We start from the raw sequence: 19,041 nt of genomic DNA, 5'->3' as shown, positions 1-19,041 counted from the left end.
ATATATATGGTAACTGAGCATCTGAAGAATCCAGATTTCACAGAAATGCCACAGAGTTAAGACATCTGTCCTGTAAAGCACTACTGCTCTCAAACCTCGCCTCTACTACAGAGAAGTGAAAGTGATGCAGAAAAGAGGCTATAGGTTTCTCCCTATCTATATTGTTAGAACACAAATCACTTGTTGGTACTCTGCACTCACCACCAGTTCAGCCTTCAGAATGTTTTGGTGTATCAATCGGATCAAGAACCCAACCCAAAAGCAAGCACTGTGGAATTTACGTTTTAAGTAAGTTCTTATGACTGAACATGAGACTGCCATGCACATTCTGTGGTGGTTAATTTGCTGCAGATATCAACAATCAGCATCTCCTATTTTTATACAAAGAAGAAAGTAACCCCTGGTTTTTGTTTGTCTGTATTTTGAGTATCTTCTCCCTGTGCCATGAATTCCTTAGGAAATGACACGAAGTCTGAGTAACTTTAATGCCATCCACTTAGGCTGCTCTAATTCTTCAAGTCCATGCTTTTATCTTCTGGAAACCTATCAAGATTTGTTGTGTCTCCGTACTTACACAAGTTCTTCTTAGTTGCTACTTCCATACTTGCGCACACACATGCAATTCATACATGCAATGACAGGACAAGTGTCTGAATTTACTAGGCTGTAGAAATTGCATTCACAATTGTTGTCATATTGTCAACAAGAAAATTGAAAAGGCCTGAAAAAGCCTCTTACACAAAGGTTTAGTGCTTCCATCTTGTATGACAAGGAAACCCATATTTCATTACCTCCTGTGCCAAAGAAACATTAATCAGAAACAGATAGTAGAGGGCCCCAATAATTCATATTAAAAAGAAACCAAACAACTAAACAGAAACCCCTGCAAGAGATATGATGTTCAATGCTCGGATCAGCTAGGAATTTTGTATGTGGACAACTGCAATATTCTTACCAGAGTCAGCACTCCTATGAAAGCTGTGATGTGTCTTTAAATATCACCTTCACCATTCTAAAAGGAATGTCCTACAGACTTCCGTTGTGGTGGGATACTGCAACAGACAGAACTCTGAGATACAAATAGATGTTTCTTTCAAAGAGGTGTACCAATGACATCAGAGATTATAGAATTTAAAAATAATCCATCTGACACGATAACTCCTTAAACAGACGATAGATAGTTCTGGGAGACCCTTCACTTGCAAAGTCTGCACAAAAGTCTCCGTTTATCTTTGCCCACTGTGTCCTTGCATGGTGGACCCTTCCTATGCTTGCCTCTCCTGCCAGCAATCTTAGTGGCTTCAGCCGAGCGTGCTGCACAGATTCCTCTGCATACCTACGAAACCTCTTTCCTGGTCACCACTGCTGTTTGTCCTTCAGCTCTGCTCCCATCTGTGGCTCTCGAAAACCTGCTAGCTGTGGTGGCTACTTCCCTCCCACCCTTCAACCTGCTTGACCCTTGTCCCTCACAGAGCTCCCCCTCGGCCATGTGTGCTCAATTCAGCTCTCCCCATAGCTGTCCCACATTGCAATGTCCAGGAATGGGTTAAAAGGCAGGCTTTCTTCCCATGGCATAGCCCCATTATTATTTTTTTTAATTAACAAATATTTAATCAGCAAAATAAACAAGCAAATCAAATATTTTTACCATCTGTTGCCTACAAAGTCTTCAGACCATATATAAGCTGATCTACTTGATGGCAAATTCCTTTTGTGTTGCTCTTTTCTTTGGCATTAGGAATTGCCTTTAAGTCTGTTACACTCACTAGGCTGTCAGAAGGTTTATTAATGCGGGTAGATGTGGCAGGTAGATTAAATTCTAGATATATGTTGTCACTGAAGGACAAATGACTTTGGTCAGTGTATCTGTAAGAGGACAGGGCAAGGAATCATCAGAGGAACAAAATATGTCAGCTTATTCATATAGGTCACCTCGATTTCTATATAGTGAGAGATGATTGAAAGTGAATGATGAAGAGAACTGGGTAGTCTGCCCTACTATGTACCTAGTTATTGCTTGACAATGACTTCACAGTATTTTGCTGATAGTTTATTTAGTTCACAGCACACCTGACTTTATTTCACTCCTGGTTATACACGACTCTCCTATGAAGACAGGCTGAACACAGCTGAGGTTCTGACTCTGGAGAAGAGAAGGCTCTGGGAAGATCTTAGAGCAGCCTTCCAGTATCTGAAGGGGCTTACAAGAAAGCTGGAAAGGAACTTTTTACAAGGGCATGTAGGTGTAGGACAAGGGCCAATGGCTTTAAACTGAAAGAGGGGAGATTTAGATTAGATATAAGGGTGCTGAGGAGCCTGCAGAGGTTGCCCAGAGAAGCTGTGGCTGCCCCATCCCTGGCAATGTTCAAGGCCAGGCTGGACAGGGCTTGGAGCAACCTGGTCTAGTGGAAGGTGTTCCAACCCATTCTATAATCTGTGAGTTATTAATTTAATAGCCTTCAATAGACTCAGTGCTTAGAGAAAGCGCTGAACAGGGAAACCAAGCATCCTTATAATTAGACAATAAAACTGCTTAAGTAGCAGTGTTTTCCTTCTTAATAATTAATGTGCAGACTTGCTACAGGAGCTGAAGCACTGTGATACACTACCTGGAGAGGATAACAAAGACCCTCTGGTAACATTTTCAACATTGATACAAAAAATGCTCAAAAAAGCAGTTAATTATCTGTGGAGCTTAACCATTGCTTACAAAGACATTGATGTATTATGGTAGCCCCAGCAGTGTCCTTGTGTACAAAACATTTATTTATCCCATTAAAAGCTTAAAACATGAAAACAAGTTAAAAGTGTACAAAGGAGGAAAATGATTACTTTTGCTTATTTTGTAGCCAAAAGCTGGGTCTCTTGGATCGGGTTCGTGGTACCAATACTAAAGGAAAGCTATTTACCCCTCTGAATGTAGATGCCATTGAAGAAAGTCCTTCAAAAGAGCCTAAGAATGTTGTCTTGAATAATAAGGAGCGTTTTCGCACTGCATTCCGAATGAAAGCGTACGCTTTTTGGCAAAGCTCAGAAGGTAGCCCATCTGTGTTGATTTCTTTATATCCATCCCCTACTCTCCCCATTTTACTTTGTTCCTCTGCATCTTCTGTTAAAGGTTTGTGACTTTCTGGGCCAACCATGGCTGTTCCCTGGTTTTACCTGGCACATTTGGGAAAGGCCCAGGAAATGAATGCTGGAGTTCAGGCAATATGATGTTTGAAATAAGACAATGGCCCTCCATAAAAACAGTAATTGATATGGGATAAAGCTGGTGATTAAATCAGCATATTTGATCTAGAAAAAGAGGTCTCACTGGGAAGTGAAACTATATCCCAAAAAAAGGGCACATACCGTCATGGCTTGGTTTATCAGCAGGGATGCTATGTTAAGGTAGCTCCCTCCTAGACTGCATCCAGCCCTGCATTTGCCTGGGTCCAGACATCTCAAATATCTCCTCACAGCAATCTCTTAAAACCTTGTTTTATAGAGGGATGTTTCCCTCCCATTCTCTCTACAACTGCTGCCTCTCAGCAGATTTCCAGTGGGTGTCCATGCAACGTTATAGGACATTTTTCCTGTCAGCTTCCTTGAGCACACATTTTCCTCTTCTTGCCTATAGCATCTAAATGGTCTCCAAATAAGTTTCTCCTTTATTGTGCCAGTGTGTCAATCCACACTGAGCATAATACCATGGATGTAGTTTGGGTGTCTACACTGGAAACTTGATTATTCTCTTCCATGAAGGTACATGAGCTCCAAGCAGTGCAAGTGGGAAGAGAACTTGGCCTGTTATCTTCTACATCTGTTTTAGCCTTATGTAACATGATTTTGGCAAAAAAATTCTCATTCGGAAATCTTATAAAAATGGGAACTTTTATAAGGAAGAGAAGTTCCCAGTGTTTCCAAAATGCTAGAATCTGTGAAGAGATCCCTCAAACAATGTCCCACCAGAATTATTAAAATGCTTTTAAGAGCTGACCAGAGAAAGAGGAATCTGCAAGAGATGTTCCTTTACTAAACTCCATTTATTTTATACAGTTCTTTAGTAGCCATACTTCCCTCTAAATATTGCATGGTCAGATGTTCACAGAGCTGTTTTTTGACCTGCTTTTCAGATGCAGGAACAGGTGAAAACATGGCAGAAGAGAGAGGCGATGGTAGCGACTTCCTTATGGAAGATATGATTCCCACATTCAAGACAGCCATCCGAGCTGTCAGGTAAATGTCTTTGATGCACCTCAATGCTTTGCTTTGAGTTTGTGTATTTATGCTTGATGACACCACATTACCATGTTGTTACATATTGATTCATTGCTACTGTTCTTGCTTTTATAAAATGCAATAGATTAGATATTTCTCATCATTTTGATAATTCTAGATATACTGAAAAGCACAAGACAGACCCTTTTTAAAGTCCTTTTTGAAAATATGCAGAGAGAGAAATATGTTTCAATGCCATTTTTGCAAGGTACCCTCTAAGTATTTTTATTATAAAATAAAATCCTTTACAGTTCCTCATTAAAATATGCTGTAAATACAGTATCTTGCTCAATTTAGTTACTATCATGTTTATGTAAAACTGAAATTTTAGCTTAACGATAAACTCGGAGCTGACTCAACTCTTCTTTATTCACAGTTGTACGAGCATGCAATATAATTTTCAGCTGTCATCTTTTAATAGATGCTGAGGTCTCCACTTCAGCAGTTTTCAGCTTGTGACGTGTGTCACCTCTATATTCATATCACAGGAGATATCCCCTATGGTTAGAAAACTCCTAGTAAGGCTTGATAATGTGTTTAGCACATCAAGCGCATAGAAGTCATTCATAGATGCTCTGTTACTTTTCAGTATTTTTTTACTTTCTTCCCTTAAAAATGCCCCCATAGGAAAATACTCTGCTTTTATTGCATTTGCTTTTTATTCCAGAATTTGTTGAGTTTTGAGCTAGGAAGTTACTACCTTCCAGGTGAGATACTGCAAGTCTGGAGTGCTCCAAAATTATCTTCTTAGAAAAACTTCAAGGAAGATGGTTATAAATCTATAACCATATGCCTATATTTATATAGCCATAGTATATATTCTCCTGGTTCTTTTTCAGCTTGGTGCAGGAGAACCAGTTATTAAGAACCCAAGTTTTCTCATGCCTGCTGAAATCCAGGCTTTGCTCATGTTACCCGTGACTGCTTCCCTCCTGATGGAAGTCCCTTCATCCCTGCTTCCTCTGTACTTTTCTCTTTCTTTCCCTGCTACCTGCTTGCTTTAAAACATGGACTATACATCTGTCCTGTTTTCCAGCCCCATCTCTATGAGACATGCTATTATTACTTTGCAAAACTTCCTTTCCCACATCCTGTCCAAATCTAATTGATTCGTACAATTTCCCTTTAAACTTAGTCCTAAGCCAAGTTGTTTGCTGTTTGGTTGGTTTTTTTTTAGTATTAATGTTTGTGCTATCTTGTACAGTTTACTCAGTCCCCAAATGTTAATGGGAAGTAATTCTTTCAGATAGAACCACTTAATGGGTTTTCAGGGTCAGGATTCAAAACTGAAATCGATAATAGTGTGATTCTTATTTTCCCTTTCTCCTGTTTAAATGTATAGTTTTGCTGCAATCATATGTAGTTTGGCTGAATTGATATATGTTTAATTTTAAAATCTTGAAAATACATGAGCCACAGATTTAAAGAGTCAAGAACCCTTAAAAAGTTGCAGTAGAATTATCTTTGCTAAATGAAAGTTTATGCAAATTATGAAAACAAGTAAAAAAGCCACCAACCTTGAATAAAAACCAGCTCAGAATCTTAACAAATCACAGCAATTCCTCAATTCAGACCAATAAGAACAGGAAGATTTTACTGAGAAAGCAAACCCTTAGATCCCAACTCTGGAATTAAAGAACAAGAATACTGTTCATTCTCTGAGTATGCTTCTTTTTTATTTGTTTAGTCTACCAAGATATGGCAGTGTGAACTAATGTATAAACAGAAAAGAACAAAAGCCAGAATGCCGAACAGTTTTCAAATGCTCTGGCCAGCGCTGGTTCTTATTATAAGAAATCTGCCATTACTTACTAGGGCATTTTATAAATAATATAACAGCAGCTGAAACTGTTATTATTATTATTAATTATTATTACAACAACAGTAATGTCACATGGCTGTTTCTTCAGGGACACTTCAGGCAGTTCTGAGGCTTTTTCTTTTCTCCACAATTTGAACTGCTGCTGACTTCTTAACTTCCATATTTCTACCTAACTAGCATTTCCTTGTTGTCCAAAGTTTTCCCAGGTGCAAAACAAAAACAAAGCTGAGAATGATTCTGCATTGCATCTGCTATGAATTAGCTTTGTAAGAGTCTGAAACATAAAAAGTCAGCTTTAGCTTCACAACTTCAAAATCTTCTGTTACTTTGTGGTGCAAAATCAAATTCCACGTGTGATTTTGGAGCTTTGAATCATTTCTAGTTATGATTTTAGTGCTGAAAAAAGACATTTTGTGCATATAACTTGTTTTAGCCTATTGACTAAGAAAAGCCAAGTATTGTGTATTTAAAAATGTGGTATGATATTAGAGATTCTCTGCTTATGCTTTATTACCTTGTTTTGGAATAACATCCTCCATTTCCAAACATCCAGAATATTTATCAATTATTCACTAAAACTGCAAATTATTATGATGGAATCTATATAAGAAGTTAATAATTTTTCTGTTTATTATGCAGAATACTCCAGTTTCGTCTGTATAAAAAAAAATTCAAGGAGACTTTGAGGCCTTATGATGTGAAGGATGTGATAGAGCAATACTCAGCAGGGCATCTTGATATGCTTTCCAGAATAAAATATCTTCAGGCAAGGTAAGAATCCTCTGGTAAATGAGGAAAATGTGTAGCTATGCTGGCAAAATTAAAGCATATTTGTTCTGTTTGCACGCAAGGCCACCCAGAAGCTATGTCTTTGCTTAGTGTAGCTGGTTCTTATTTCAAAGTGCTTTTCCATGTACTGGGCTATCTCATTTTCAAGGATATAATAAGAAATCTGGTTCCTACCTCACTATTACTGCTCTAGAAAAGCTGCTCTCTTAAATCATACCAAGAAACACCATTGTTACTCTGTAAATTGAGCTCTGCATCACATAAGCTTAGATTTCATTGCAGGAGTATGGTTTTGAACTTGTGAAGTTGAGGAGGGCTCATGATGTTAGAAATCTGCTCCTACCTGTGATGGCATCTACATGCCTTATACTTTCTTTTCCTCAGACCAACGTGCTGTGTGATCTTGGACAGCAGAGCACCTCTCAGATACTCACCTGAGTCCAAGCAGCTAGTCATTGGATTATTAAGAGTATCAGGAATTTCCACCTTTCCTCAAATTCTGATTTTCACTAAACCTGATGGGTCTCTCCTCCCGTTTTTAGGAGCAGCGGTTACTGGAATTTTTTGACAATTACACTGCTTAGTTCCTTTGAAGGAAGTGAAGTCATGTATTTCAAATGGCAATGTTTGGAAATAGTGAGCTAGATAATTATTATCATGAAATTACCAGGTAATTACAATTCCGTATATCAATAGTGGACCCAGAACAGAACAAACACATCATGACCCTCAGTATATTACCAAATCAAAGTGTGCTTCCTTTTTAGCTTTTTTGGCTACTATTTGTTGCAGAGATGCATAGCATTTTCTATCATGTGTTAGCATTTGGAGATGGACTTATGGAGTTGCACTTTTCTTTTTTTCCAGAGTAGATATGATTTTTACACCTGGACCTCCATCTACTCCCAAGCATAAGAAATCCCAAAAAGGAGGAGCTTTTTCTTACCCTTCACAACAGTCTCCCAGGTGAATTTTTTTAATGCCTAGTATTTTGCACACACCAAAACAGAAATAAAACTATTCATTCATAGCAATAGCATGACCTTCATTCATCCAGCCAGCCACTGTTTCAGTAATGATACTGAGGGGGATATGTTGCCACAAGGTTCCCTAGGAATAACGTATGACGGAAATTTAAGCTTAATGGCTTTGTCTAGCTCAGCTTTCCGTGGTCTGTAAATGTGCTTTTTTATGAAACATGTACATTTGGTTGTTGATGTACTGAATTTCTACCATTCACCTAGCCAACCCACTTAAAGATTCAATAAGCATCACCAATAGTTTGAAGGCAATTCATTTACCTTGTGAACTGAAAAAAGTTCCAAATGGCAAACACAGGGTTTTAATGATGCTCACATAATGACTGGTGAGAATTACTGAGAATAAATTGCAATACCAGGTTTCTGGATGTGAAAGTTACAACATGTTATTATATTGCTGCATTCGTGGTAGCAAGAATTCAGTAATAAATGGCATTTCTTCTGTTATTTACAACTATCAATCTGTCAATAAATACCAGTGAAGACCCACATAAGACCATCAGCAATCTGTCCCCAAAGCTCTTGTGGTTGCTGAGAACAAAAGTAATCTTACGCAAAATAAATTAACTTGTCTTTATCTGGTTTATCCACAATATTTTTATTTTAAAATACCAAAAAACACGTAAATGTGAAGACAGAGACCTGCATATATGGAAAAGGCAATGTTTATTTGGGAAACAAAGCAGATTGCATGATTTGAATGAGCCTATATCATCAGGAGCCCAATGTGCAAAATCTGACACGTTTAAGTTACAGTTACTCTAGTAAGACGTATTCACATCTATATTTTGAATTATGTCAAAAGAGAAAAGCTGGACCTGTTAAAAGAAAAGTTTTATGGTATATTTGTTCTAAGTCATGTCAAAGAACAACTGCTTAGAAACTGGTTTTCTAGATTTGTACATAGGTTATGGAAAGACTGAGATTCCTTTGACATTGGTTTAGAAATATCTTGATAAGTATTTAACTTGCTAATGACCATCTTAGATCACATGAAATTATAAATACAGCTTTTTTAGTTTAACAGAGGTCATCTTCTCACCTCCTGAAGTTAGTGCATCTGATGGACAGGCAGTGGGAAATTATGCAAAAGAAAATTTATTCAGGAATCTACTTTAAATCTCCAGGCCAGACTTATTTCAGCAAAATAGATTTCAGGTCTCTGCCACTCACTATTTGGTTTGATGAAATTGAGTTAAAAAACAACCACTCAGCCTTGAAACTCAGATTCAATCTTTAAAGACACTAATTATAAAGAACTAGATTTTAAAACACATGGCTATTTTTAGACCCACTATCTGGACTACCTCAACTTTTCTCACAAACCTGAATTTTTTCCAGTAAACATGATATTAATTTCATTTTCATGTTGACAATTTTGTTTGCTTCTGGTTTTTTCTTAAACTTTAACTTTTTTCTTAAACTTTATCTTAATTTCAAAACAAAAGAATTTCATATTAGAAATCAGGAATACGTACTTTTAGAAATGCATTGCAATCACATAGACTTTTGCTCCTGTTTTTATTATAAATATTTTCTTAGCTGGGGTTTCAAGGAGCTATATGAATATACCACTCAGATAGTAATTCTGTTTTCTGATGTAAATTACTTACTGTGATACAAAGAAACATTGAACACTAATAGAGTTATTAATTCTTTATAGAAATGATCCATATGTAGCCAAAGCATCTACAGCAGATACTGAAGACCAAAGTATGATGGGCAAATTTGTTAAAGTTGAAAGACAGGTATGTAATTTCATGACTATGTTGAAGGCTGAGGTGGTATGATTATGATATGCTTCTGTATGTCTTTGGCTTATCCAGGTGGATTTGTACTGTTGGTGATCAAAATTCACACAGATCTTGTACTAATAATCACAGAATTATGTTGTTAGTTTTCCATGAAAAACTTTAATTAAATGGGAAGTGTACATTTTGAAACCTGGGGAATGAATATTCACATATTCACCAGGTTATATATTGCAGCAAGACCCTAACCACAATGTTTAGATGGGACTTTTTCAGTCCCTTGAACTCCATACTCATTATGTCTGGTGTTTTCTTGTGAGCACCACCTTCTTTTGTAGGGTCTGGTGCTCAAAAGGATTGCCTCCACAGGCATTTTGGGGACCTCTGTGCATCCTAGCCTACTGCTTAGCAAGAGAAGACACTCATTTTTAAATGCATAAATAAGACAGAGGCAAGTGGCATTGATTCTCATCAATTCCTTTCATGGAATGTAAATGTTTACGCACAAAGTTTTAACAAAAGACAAAGGAAATTACTCCCCACACTAATGTTGTGGGGCTATTGTTAGTTAGAAAATAGGCCTGTGTGCAAAGGCAATTCCATCAGTTGCAGTTTGCTAATACCTATTTATTATGTAGTATCAAGACTTCAAATCTAACATTGTAGACTACTGTTGGGTGCTGGACTGCCAAATGTCAAGCCATGCTAAGAAATATTTTTGGCACAGGTCATAGGGACAGGTCTTCTTAATCTGAGGCAGTTAGAGGATAAACTGGGATCCACTGTAGCCCAGCTTCCATGGAAAGGGAAAGTCATGGTTATCCTATAATTACCTTCATGACCAATAAAGATGGCAGCATAATATTTCTGGGGGCAGCACACATATGGAAACATTGACTCTTTCACTGAACAACTCACTTGAGAAGATATAATAACATTGTTCTTTTTCAGGTTAATGACATGGGGAAGAAACTGGATTTTCTTGTTGATATGCATATGCATCATATGGAACAGCTGCAAATACAGGTCGCTGAGATAAGTCCGTTGAAAGAAACTGCTTCTCCTGCAAAGGAGAGGAGAGAAGAAAACAAATATTCTGAATTAAAAACAATAATATATAAATACACTGAGCAGAGTGCTCATGAAACTCCGTACAACTTCCAACAGGTTCCAGTCAACAAAGTCAGTCCCTATGGTTTCTCAGCACATGGTCATATGACTCATTCGCAACCTGTATCAATAGGTGGGCAAAACTCTGGCAAACTGCAAGCCACACCTTCCTCAACTTCATATGCAGAAAGGCCAACAGTTCTGCCTATATTTACATTAATGGACTCCCAGGTTAGCTACCACTCTCAAGGAGACCTACAAAGCCCTTACTCAGATAAGGTGTCTCCAAGGCAGAGAAGGAGCTTAACAAGAGACAGTGATACTCCATTGTCTCTTCTCTCTGTCAACCATGAAGAACTTGAGCGCTCCCCAAGTGGCTTCAGTATCTCCCAAGACAAAGATGACTTCCCGTTTGGCCCCAACGGGGGATCAGCATGGATGAGAGAGAAACGCTACCTAGCAGAGGGCGAAACGGACACAGACACCGACCCTTTCACACCAAGTGGCTCCATGCCTTTGTCTTCTACAGGGGATGGGATTTCAGATTCAATATGGACCCCTTCAAATAAGCCAGTTTAAAAGCGTGTGTGGGGGCAGTCACTGGTTGACTTCTCCATGTAATGTAAGCATACTTTGTATATCTCACTTACTCTACACCCAAAGCTTACTAGTTCAAAACACCAATGGCTGCATAAGATGCATGTGATATTAGTGGTAGTCATTCTGCACCATTTCATACAATTTACTAATGCAGTTTTTTTCATGCTACCAAAACTAAGGAGCTTAGTTTTGAGCATGGTTTGCATGACTTTACCCTATATAAATGGTACAGCTGATTTCTTCTATGATACATATCTATCTGATATTCTTCAATACAACAATGGTGATTTGATAACAGGCAAGATATGGTGGTCCTTGCTTACAGTTTGCAAACAGAACAGCAAAGTAAAAATATTTTTAGGAGCAATATCCCTTTGTGGAAATATAATATCTGAATCCATTTCTGATACAAGTAAATCAATCTCTAATCAACCTATCCAAGAACATCTAATATTCAAAGCAGGGATAAAGCTGAGTCAAAGTTAATGACCTTAATGAAATGGGTTTGTGCACTGAATGTTTCTCATGATCATTTATACAACTACCCATGTAATACAATGTCAAAGTGAGATTAAGGGTAGAATTTAAAATTATTGATGCCATCTCCTGGGATTGATCATGGGTATTTATTGTAAAATGTAAATATAAATCTCTTAAACTACTTCGAAAATCTTCATTAGTGTTTATAAAATCCATGAATGTCTGCCATCTTTGGGATCAATGTACAAATAGATAAATACCATTTTGTCTCCTGTCCCTGAGCAACACAGAGATAAGTATACTCCCTAGGGCCTCGTCCAAATATTTTTTCATGGGAACTAGAAATTGTGCTGAAAGAGAGCAGGAAAGCAATGTAACCCACTGATAACAGGGCAGAAGTGAATCCAAGATCTGACCACTACAATGGGAATGTAGTATCTATACAGCTAGTAAAACTAGCCTGTCCAAATAACCTATGCAGGACTTATCTGGTGTCAGTCCAGATGTGCATGAAGTAGTGTCCATTTGATGTCAAGTTTGATGGCTACCAACTCTTTACAGCTAATGGAAAGCTAATCAGTACGGTGGTGAGTACAGTGTACAAGAACCAAGGCACACATCAGCTGTAGGATGAGATTAATCTCATCTTTAACTCAATTATCTACAATGACCAAATTTCAGTGGAGCAGAGGGGACTTGCATAGATGTCAACTGATCAAAGACACCCACAGTCTGTTGAGGACGATCCATTTTACTCAACACAATGGCTACAACGCCATTGCTAGAGCACTGACCAACAAAGATACAAGGATTTGGCCCATGTAAAATGTTAGAAAGTGGACTTGAGGTAGTGACTGCATGTATTATACTGCAGCTGCACAGCTGAGCATCCTTGTTATATCCAATCAGAACACGAGCTCTTGTATCTCCAAGAAAGAGATACAGACTTCCCAGTATTTACTGGGTATTGTACAGGCCTGGATAGAATGCACTTCAATGGAAGATACCTTGTTGGGTTTTGCCCACTTTAGTAAACATCTTTGATTCCTCATTACCGTTGACATCTCATAAGTCATTCCATCCAAGAAAACTTGATTGTCTTCCAGAAGTAGTCATTGCCTTCATCTTCATCACTTATTCTCTGCTTGAAGAGTCTTCTAAAGGATGAGGATCTTGCTTCATCTGCTTCTTCAAGCTAAATTATGATATATCCTTCTGGGACACATCTTCAGTGAGAACAAATTGCTGTGCTTACTTGGATAAGTAGCGCAGACCTGTTACAGTGTTTAAGTCCGGGCTGCGTCCATGGAACTGTTCTGAGGCAGCAACTATAATGACACGAGGCAGAATTTTGGTAATTACTTAATTGACAAAATAGCCATTGACCTGAAAGATTGTCTGTGCTTGGTGCAGTTTCATGGCTAAAATGGCAGAGAGTAGAACTAGCTGACAGAAATGCAATTCATCATCATTCAGCTCATTGAGAAGAATTCCTTGACCATCAGCGATTCTTGCAAGTACCTGCATTGAGCCTGCTGTGGGCTCGCTGGTACAGTAAACATGTCTATGGTCACTTGCATGATTTAACCCTCACCTAACAAATGAATGAAAAAAATACCCCAAACTGATTTTAATATTGTTGGAGTTCAGAAATTCATGTAAGTATGTGCTAGAGAAACCTTCTTCACTTTTCTCATATGCCAAGTGCCTGGCATTCCTTCTGATTCCATTTGAGCTTGGCCCTTCTTAAAATGCTTTCTAGATCTGAATAATCAAAAGTCAAGGCAGACAAAGCCCACCGAGAAATCTATGAGTATTTTTGACAGGGACTATGCCATTCAGCTCCCTATCCAATTCACCCTCAAGTTATTCAGTTCTGGTTTCTAATCTCTCCAATGCCAGATCATATAAAAGGAATCTTTTCTCAGTATTCAACCTTGCTGAAAATCCATAAATCACCTCGTTATAAAGTCACGTTCATTCCAAGAGAAAGTCCAAGCAAGGGCAGAGACTTGGGTGAGTTCCCACCTGCACACTGGGTGTAGCCTCAGAGAAAATGGGACTTGGGCTGCCCCGCAAAGTGGACACTTAGCAGCTGAACTGCCTTCAAGTGACCATTTTCTATGGGCTGTAAGCACCAATTTACCATGTGCAGCTTAAAAACACCAGGTCAGGTATTTGTAGCCACATCATGAAATCATGTGCTCACTGGCAAAATAAGGCATTTCTCTTCTTAAAAAACCGTAGTGGTAAGCACAACAAGACCCTCTGCAGTGGACATCACTGAATCCTCTGGAAGACACCCAAGAAGAGAGCCAAGGAAGTTCTGGTTAGCTTATTTTAATATGTTTTTTTTCTAACACACTTTTTTTGCACTGAAACCAGTCACTGCTATGTTCAGTAGGGTGATGTGCCTAATGGCTCTTTGTCTCTTACATCATGTGGATTGAAATTAGGGTGTGCATCAGTCTGCCCTCTATGCTGACAATAGATGTGTCAAGATGCCACCAGCAAGGTGAGATCTGGAGACCTGATTTGGAGTGTGCATGCAAACTTCATCAAACTCCAGTTCAGGTTGAGTCCAGGCAGTGCATCAACCTTGGAACTTCAGTTATGTGCCTGCCGTAGATACTGGACAAAATAAGGTGTCTGTGATTATTGACTGTGGCAACATTTAAAATGTCAGGACCTGTTCTGCAGAATAGGTTTAGTACAAAAAGGAATCGTTATTCACAGTTTCGTTTGAGAGAGGCAGCTGGGTCAATAGTACTCTTCATTGTGGGCATGGATTAGAGTTATCCATCCTTCCATTTGAGTGTGACATTTAAATTCAACAGCTGTCATTTTCAGTTGGGTTGGATCTTCCTCATATCTAGACTGACATTGACACTGTTTACATGTAGTTAATGTTAAAAGTAATTAACCATTGGAATCCACTCTTTGCTGACACTTAAGTCCTACAAGTGGCCAAGGATTCCTTTCAGGCCTTGAGATGTTTTCTATAATCAGAAAGCATGGGGCTTGCCTCTGCAAGATGAAGGTAAGAAACCTTCTCAAACTGCTACACTGGAAGCAGGACTGGGTCTTAATCTTCCTTTATTTATGAATTTCCTTGTGAAAGACAGCACTGATCTGAAGATGCTTTCCATAACTACATTTTTATGCTGATTTTTCAGTCACTAACCAATGGCACAAGTCTGGAAGTTTTGGGAAGGTGAGTTTGTATTTACATTGTGTGCTTCTCTTTGCAGCACTCTTATCACTCAAGTTCCCTATCTTTAGATTCAAACTGAGGATATTTCATTAAGGCAGAAGTGAATGTTCAGTTAAAGAATGCATATATAGGAAATGTGGTTTCTGCTCCATTTAAGGAGTTGGTCCTTTAAAAGAATCTAGTGAGGAAATGGCTGTTGTCCTTGCCTTGGCTTTTCCCTGCACTGAATTAATCAGTCTAGCTCCTATCAAACTAAAAGGACATGGGGAGATTGATTGAACAGCTCCTAAGCTGACTCTGGCTACACTGGCTCTGGTTTTATCTGTAACTTTGCTGCACTGTTATGGTTCAGAGTGGAAATAGATTTCAGTTTTTCTGCTTCAAATTGTGGCCCAGCAGATCCACAAACTGATTCTCGCCTGAACCCGTGTGTAGCGGGGCTGCTGCCTTGTAGCCTTCAGGCGAGCACCGTGGTCCAACCAGTGTGCAAGATCACAGCCTAAAGCAATCAGAAAATTCAAGTTAAGGGGCAAATTCAGCCATGCTGGGAGCCCGGTCATTGCAGGGGTGTCATGTAAGAACTGAATCTGTCCTGCTTCATGCAGACCATGTGAAGAAGGGCTGGGTCTTGATTCCTTGCATCCCACAGCCCCCACCACTAAGCTTTAGGTGCGTAAGAGCTGCAAACCTAGATTTGCTATAGCACCTCATGAATTTGGTGGGATGTCCCTTTTCCAAGAGCCCCACTGAATGTGGGTGTTCACTTTTGAAGGCTATTTCCAGAGGTGCAGGGGAAAAAGGGGCCATTTTCAAGTGTTTTTAGCTGGGAACTGTAGGAATGAAGATCCTAGGTATCACTATTAATTCTGATTATTTAGGCTGCAAGATCTGATCCTTCCCAATACAGCTTTTTGTAGCTTCCCTCTGATGTTAAGTGAAGCAAAATACTGGTCATGGGATCCTATTTCCATCCTCAAGAATATGCTGAGGCTGAAGGTTACATAGCCAACTGCATTTTGTTTTCTAGTTATGGCATCTTATTATTACTAGTATTTGTGCCTTGCTCACTGAAATTTTCTCCATGCTACAAAGATGCTTTTCAGATTCTGGCTGACAAGGGAACACAAACTTTTATACAAGTGGCCTTTAGTGCTCTTTATAATATTATTTATTGTAATTTTTAAACTGTATGTGTAATTTATATTCTGGCACTGTCCAATATTTGAACAACTTTAATATGTTTATTTCAATATATTATGCAAACAATACTTCTTAACTGATTTTTTTATGTTCTGTCTTTAAAAACTGCACCACTTATTAATAAATAGAAATTTCAATTATGATGTGGAGGAATTTCTTTTCATTTAAATTATGATATCTTCACACATATTCAAAGAACAGTGTCAAATGTACCCCCAGAAAAGGCATTGGCAAAGATCTTTTTGACTTCATGTATGCAGGACTGAGCTCACAGATACAAGTAGGCTTTATCTGGCTTCTGCAGCTAGTCCTGTTCCAATATAACACACAGTAGCTCCTATTATTTGTTACTCCCTTTGACTTAGTGGCCATGTAAGTTCCATGACTTTGATCATCTATGTGTGGGAAAATGCAAACTAGGGGAAAATTCATTCATATTAGAGACAATAATTTGCTAAATAATGATGGAGTTGCACACAAAATATGTACAGAACATAATAATGGCCCAAGCCTGCTCTAAATAGACTGTGCAGGGAATTCAACAGCAGCCAAGAAGGCCAAGAGCATCCTGGCCTGTATCAGCAATAGTGTGGCATCAGGACCAGGGCTGTAATCATCCCTGCCCTGTACTGGGCACTGGTGAGGTTGCACCTCAAATCCTGTGTTCAGATCTGGGACCCTTACTATAAGAAAGACATTGAGGTGCTGGAGCAGGGTCAGAGAAGGGCAATGGAGCTGGTGCAGGGCCTGGAGCACAAGTATGACGGGGAACAGCTGAGGGACCTGGCGGGTTTAGTCTGGAGAAGAGAAGGCTCAGGGAGGACCTTATTGTTCCCTAGAACTGCCTGACAGGAGGATGGAGTGAGGAGATGGCCGGTCTCTTCTCCCAAGTAACAAGCCATCAGACAAGAGGAAATGGCCACAAGCTGCAGCAGGGGAGGTTTAGATTGGAGATTAGGAGCAATTTCTTCTCCCAAACAGTTGTCAAGCATTGGAACAGTCTGCCCAGGGCAGTAGTGGGGTCATCATCCCTGGAGGTGTTTAAAAGTCATCTAGATGCAGTGCACGAGGACATGGTTTAGTGGTGGACTTGGCAGTACTAAGTTAACAGTTGGACTTGATGACCTTAAGCGTCTTTTCCAATCTAAACTATTCCATGATTCTATGATTCTATCTATAATTCTCCTTTTAAGAGATGAAATAAGTTTTATTCTTCTAAAGAAAAAGCAACAAAGAAACGTTATTAAATTTAGTGACTCATGCTTGATAAAATTTGTGCAAAAAAATAAAATAGGATATTGCTAACATCTGAAATGAAATTTAGATGAAAAGAAACTTTATGGAGCTAGCACATTTCTTAATCAAATATCCTAAATATCTTGTAAAATCGTAAAGGCAGAGGACTAAGGGGGAAGGGCTGAATTGCAATCAGGCGTTTTCAGGGAGAAAAAAAATGTAATTTGCACAATTGATACTTTTCTAAACAAAGTTTACGAAGCAATTGCTCACAGGTGCTTTCATGGAAGTGTTCACCCTGGTGGAATAAAGTGTAATGAAAGATTAAATTTAAACGTTCTGAAGCAGGCTTTGATTAAGTTATCTTGTTTGTTTTTAACAACAGTGCTTCATTCTCTATTGCACGTTAGCACCTGATGAGACAGGCACAGCTGGGTGGGTACGTGTTTTCCTGCTACGTGCGTAGGACAGGTAGGTTTGCAAGATGCTCTAGGTGCAAGTGTTCTGTATGCTGCAGCTCATCTTTGAGGGCAGAGATGGTTTATACCCCAGCCAGTACAGTGGGGTTTCATACCTGGGGGTGCTACCAGACTGGGATGGAGTGGGTGGGAAGGGGTGCTGGTGCTGACTCTGGCTCAGGCCACAGGAACATAGGAGCCAGAGCCCTTGCAGTCACTCAGAGGTATTGCAATTGCTATGTAGAAGGGTGTGTTTAAAAGGTCTAAGAAAAGATATACAAAGAAGTAGTGGACCACTTCCACACTCTGTTCTCAGCCCACAGAGAGATAAAACACCACCATTCAGACTCTGTTTTCTCCCTCCTTACCAGAACGTCATGCCATGCTGTCCTCTTTCTTACAGATAAAACATGGGCATTTGGCTTGATTGTATGTTTATTACAACTGGCTTAACAGGGATTTACCCTTTATAACTTTCAGCAATGGTATGTATTTACTCAGTAACCAGTATGAATTATGTGCTTATACTGTGTTACTAAGATGCTAAAAGTGTCTTTCTTCTTCTGGATTTTGAGATGCTCATTATGGACCCGGGGCTTTCACACAGAGAGATGCTGGAAAAAGAAGGCACGTAAAGACTATACTCCTGAGAAAGCTCTGAGCTCATATTGATGCTCTGAGTGAGAACACAGCATTGTCTCCAGGGGTCAAAGTTGGGGCTGAACAATAGCCCCCTCCCTGGTCACCTGAGCATCGCTCTGCAGCTGAGGAAAGTTAAAATTACCGAGTCCCAGGGTAAAAGGCAGCATGAGGTAAAACCTGCTGAAAGTCTAATTATCCCCATAGCCCAGCTTCAAACGGCTGGAACCCAGCCCAGCACACACATTTTCCTGGCTATACCTGGGTTTGTCAGCTGTTACAGAGAGGACTTTCATCTCAGCCTTCCTGATGAGATATTGAGCAAGTGGTAATTAAATCGGTAAAAGTAAGTCTTGTCAAAGGAAAGGTGTTTCCATACTCCTCAAGCTGCAGCATTTAGTCACGAGTCATGAGAATTTTCCTTTTATCACACCAGTAA

General features: G+C 39.2%; 1 protein-coding gene across 2 annotated transcripts in view; it reads left to right on the top strand.

Annotated features, from left to right (window-relative positions):
- KCNQ3 (potassium voltage-gated channel subfamily Q member 3) overlaps nt 1-12,529 on the top strand; it is a 194,115-nt gene extending 181,586 nt beyond the window's left edge. For both annotated transcript variants that reach the window (XM_061374129.1, XM_061374128.1), the window contains 6 exons: nt 2,850-3,037; nt 4,119-4,221; nt 6,725-6,856; nt 7,742-7,840; nt 9,578-9,662; nt 10,617-12,529. In XM_061374129.1, the coding sequence (XP_061230113.1) occupies nt 2,850-3,037; nt 4,119-4,221; nt 6,725-6,856; nt 7,742-7,840; nt 9,578-9,662; nt 10,617-11,354 (1,345 nt within the window). In that variant the 3' untranslated portion in view covers nt 11,355-12,529. The remainder of the gene's footprint in view (nt 1-2,849; nt 3,038-4,118; nt 4,222-6,724; nt 6,857-7,741; nt 7,841-9,577; nt 9,663-10,616) is intronic.
- Nucleotides 12,530-19,041: the final 6,512 nt, after the last annotated feature.

The sequence above is a fragment of the Neopsephotus bourkii genome, unplaced genomic scaffold, assembly GCF_033783945.1.
Source record: "Neopsephotus bourkii isolate Nb327-2 ecotype Australia unplaced genomic scaffold, CSIRO-AGI_Nbou_v1 NB_1637, whole genome shotgun sequence".
Classification (NCBI taxonomy): domain Eukaryota; kingdom Metazoa; phylum Chordata; class Aves; order Psittaciformes; family Psittacidae; genus Neopsephotus; species Neopsephotus bourkii.
Note: the sequence above shows the minus strand (reverse complement) of the source record. Positions and strands in the feature narration are given on the sequence as shown.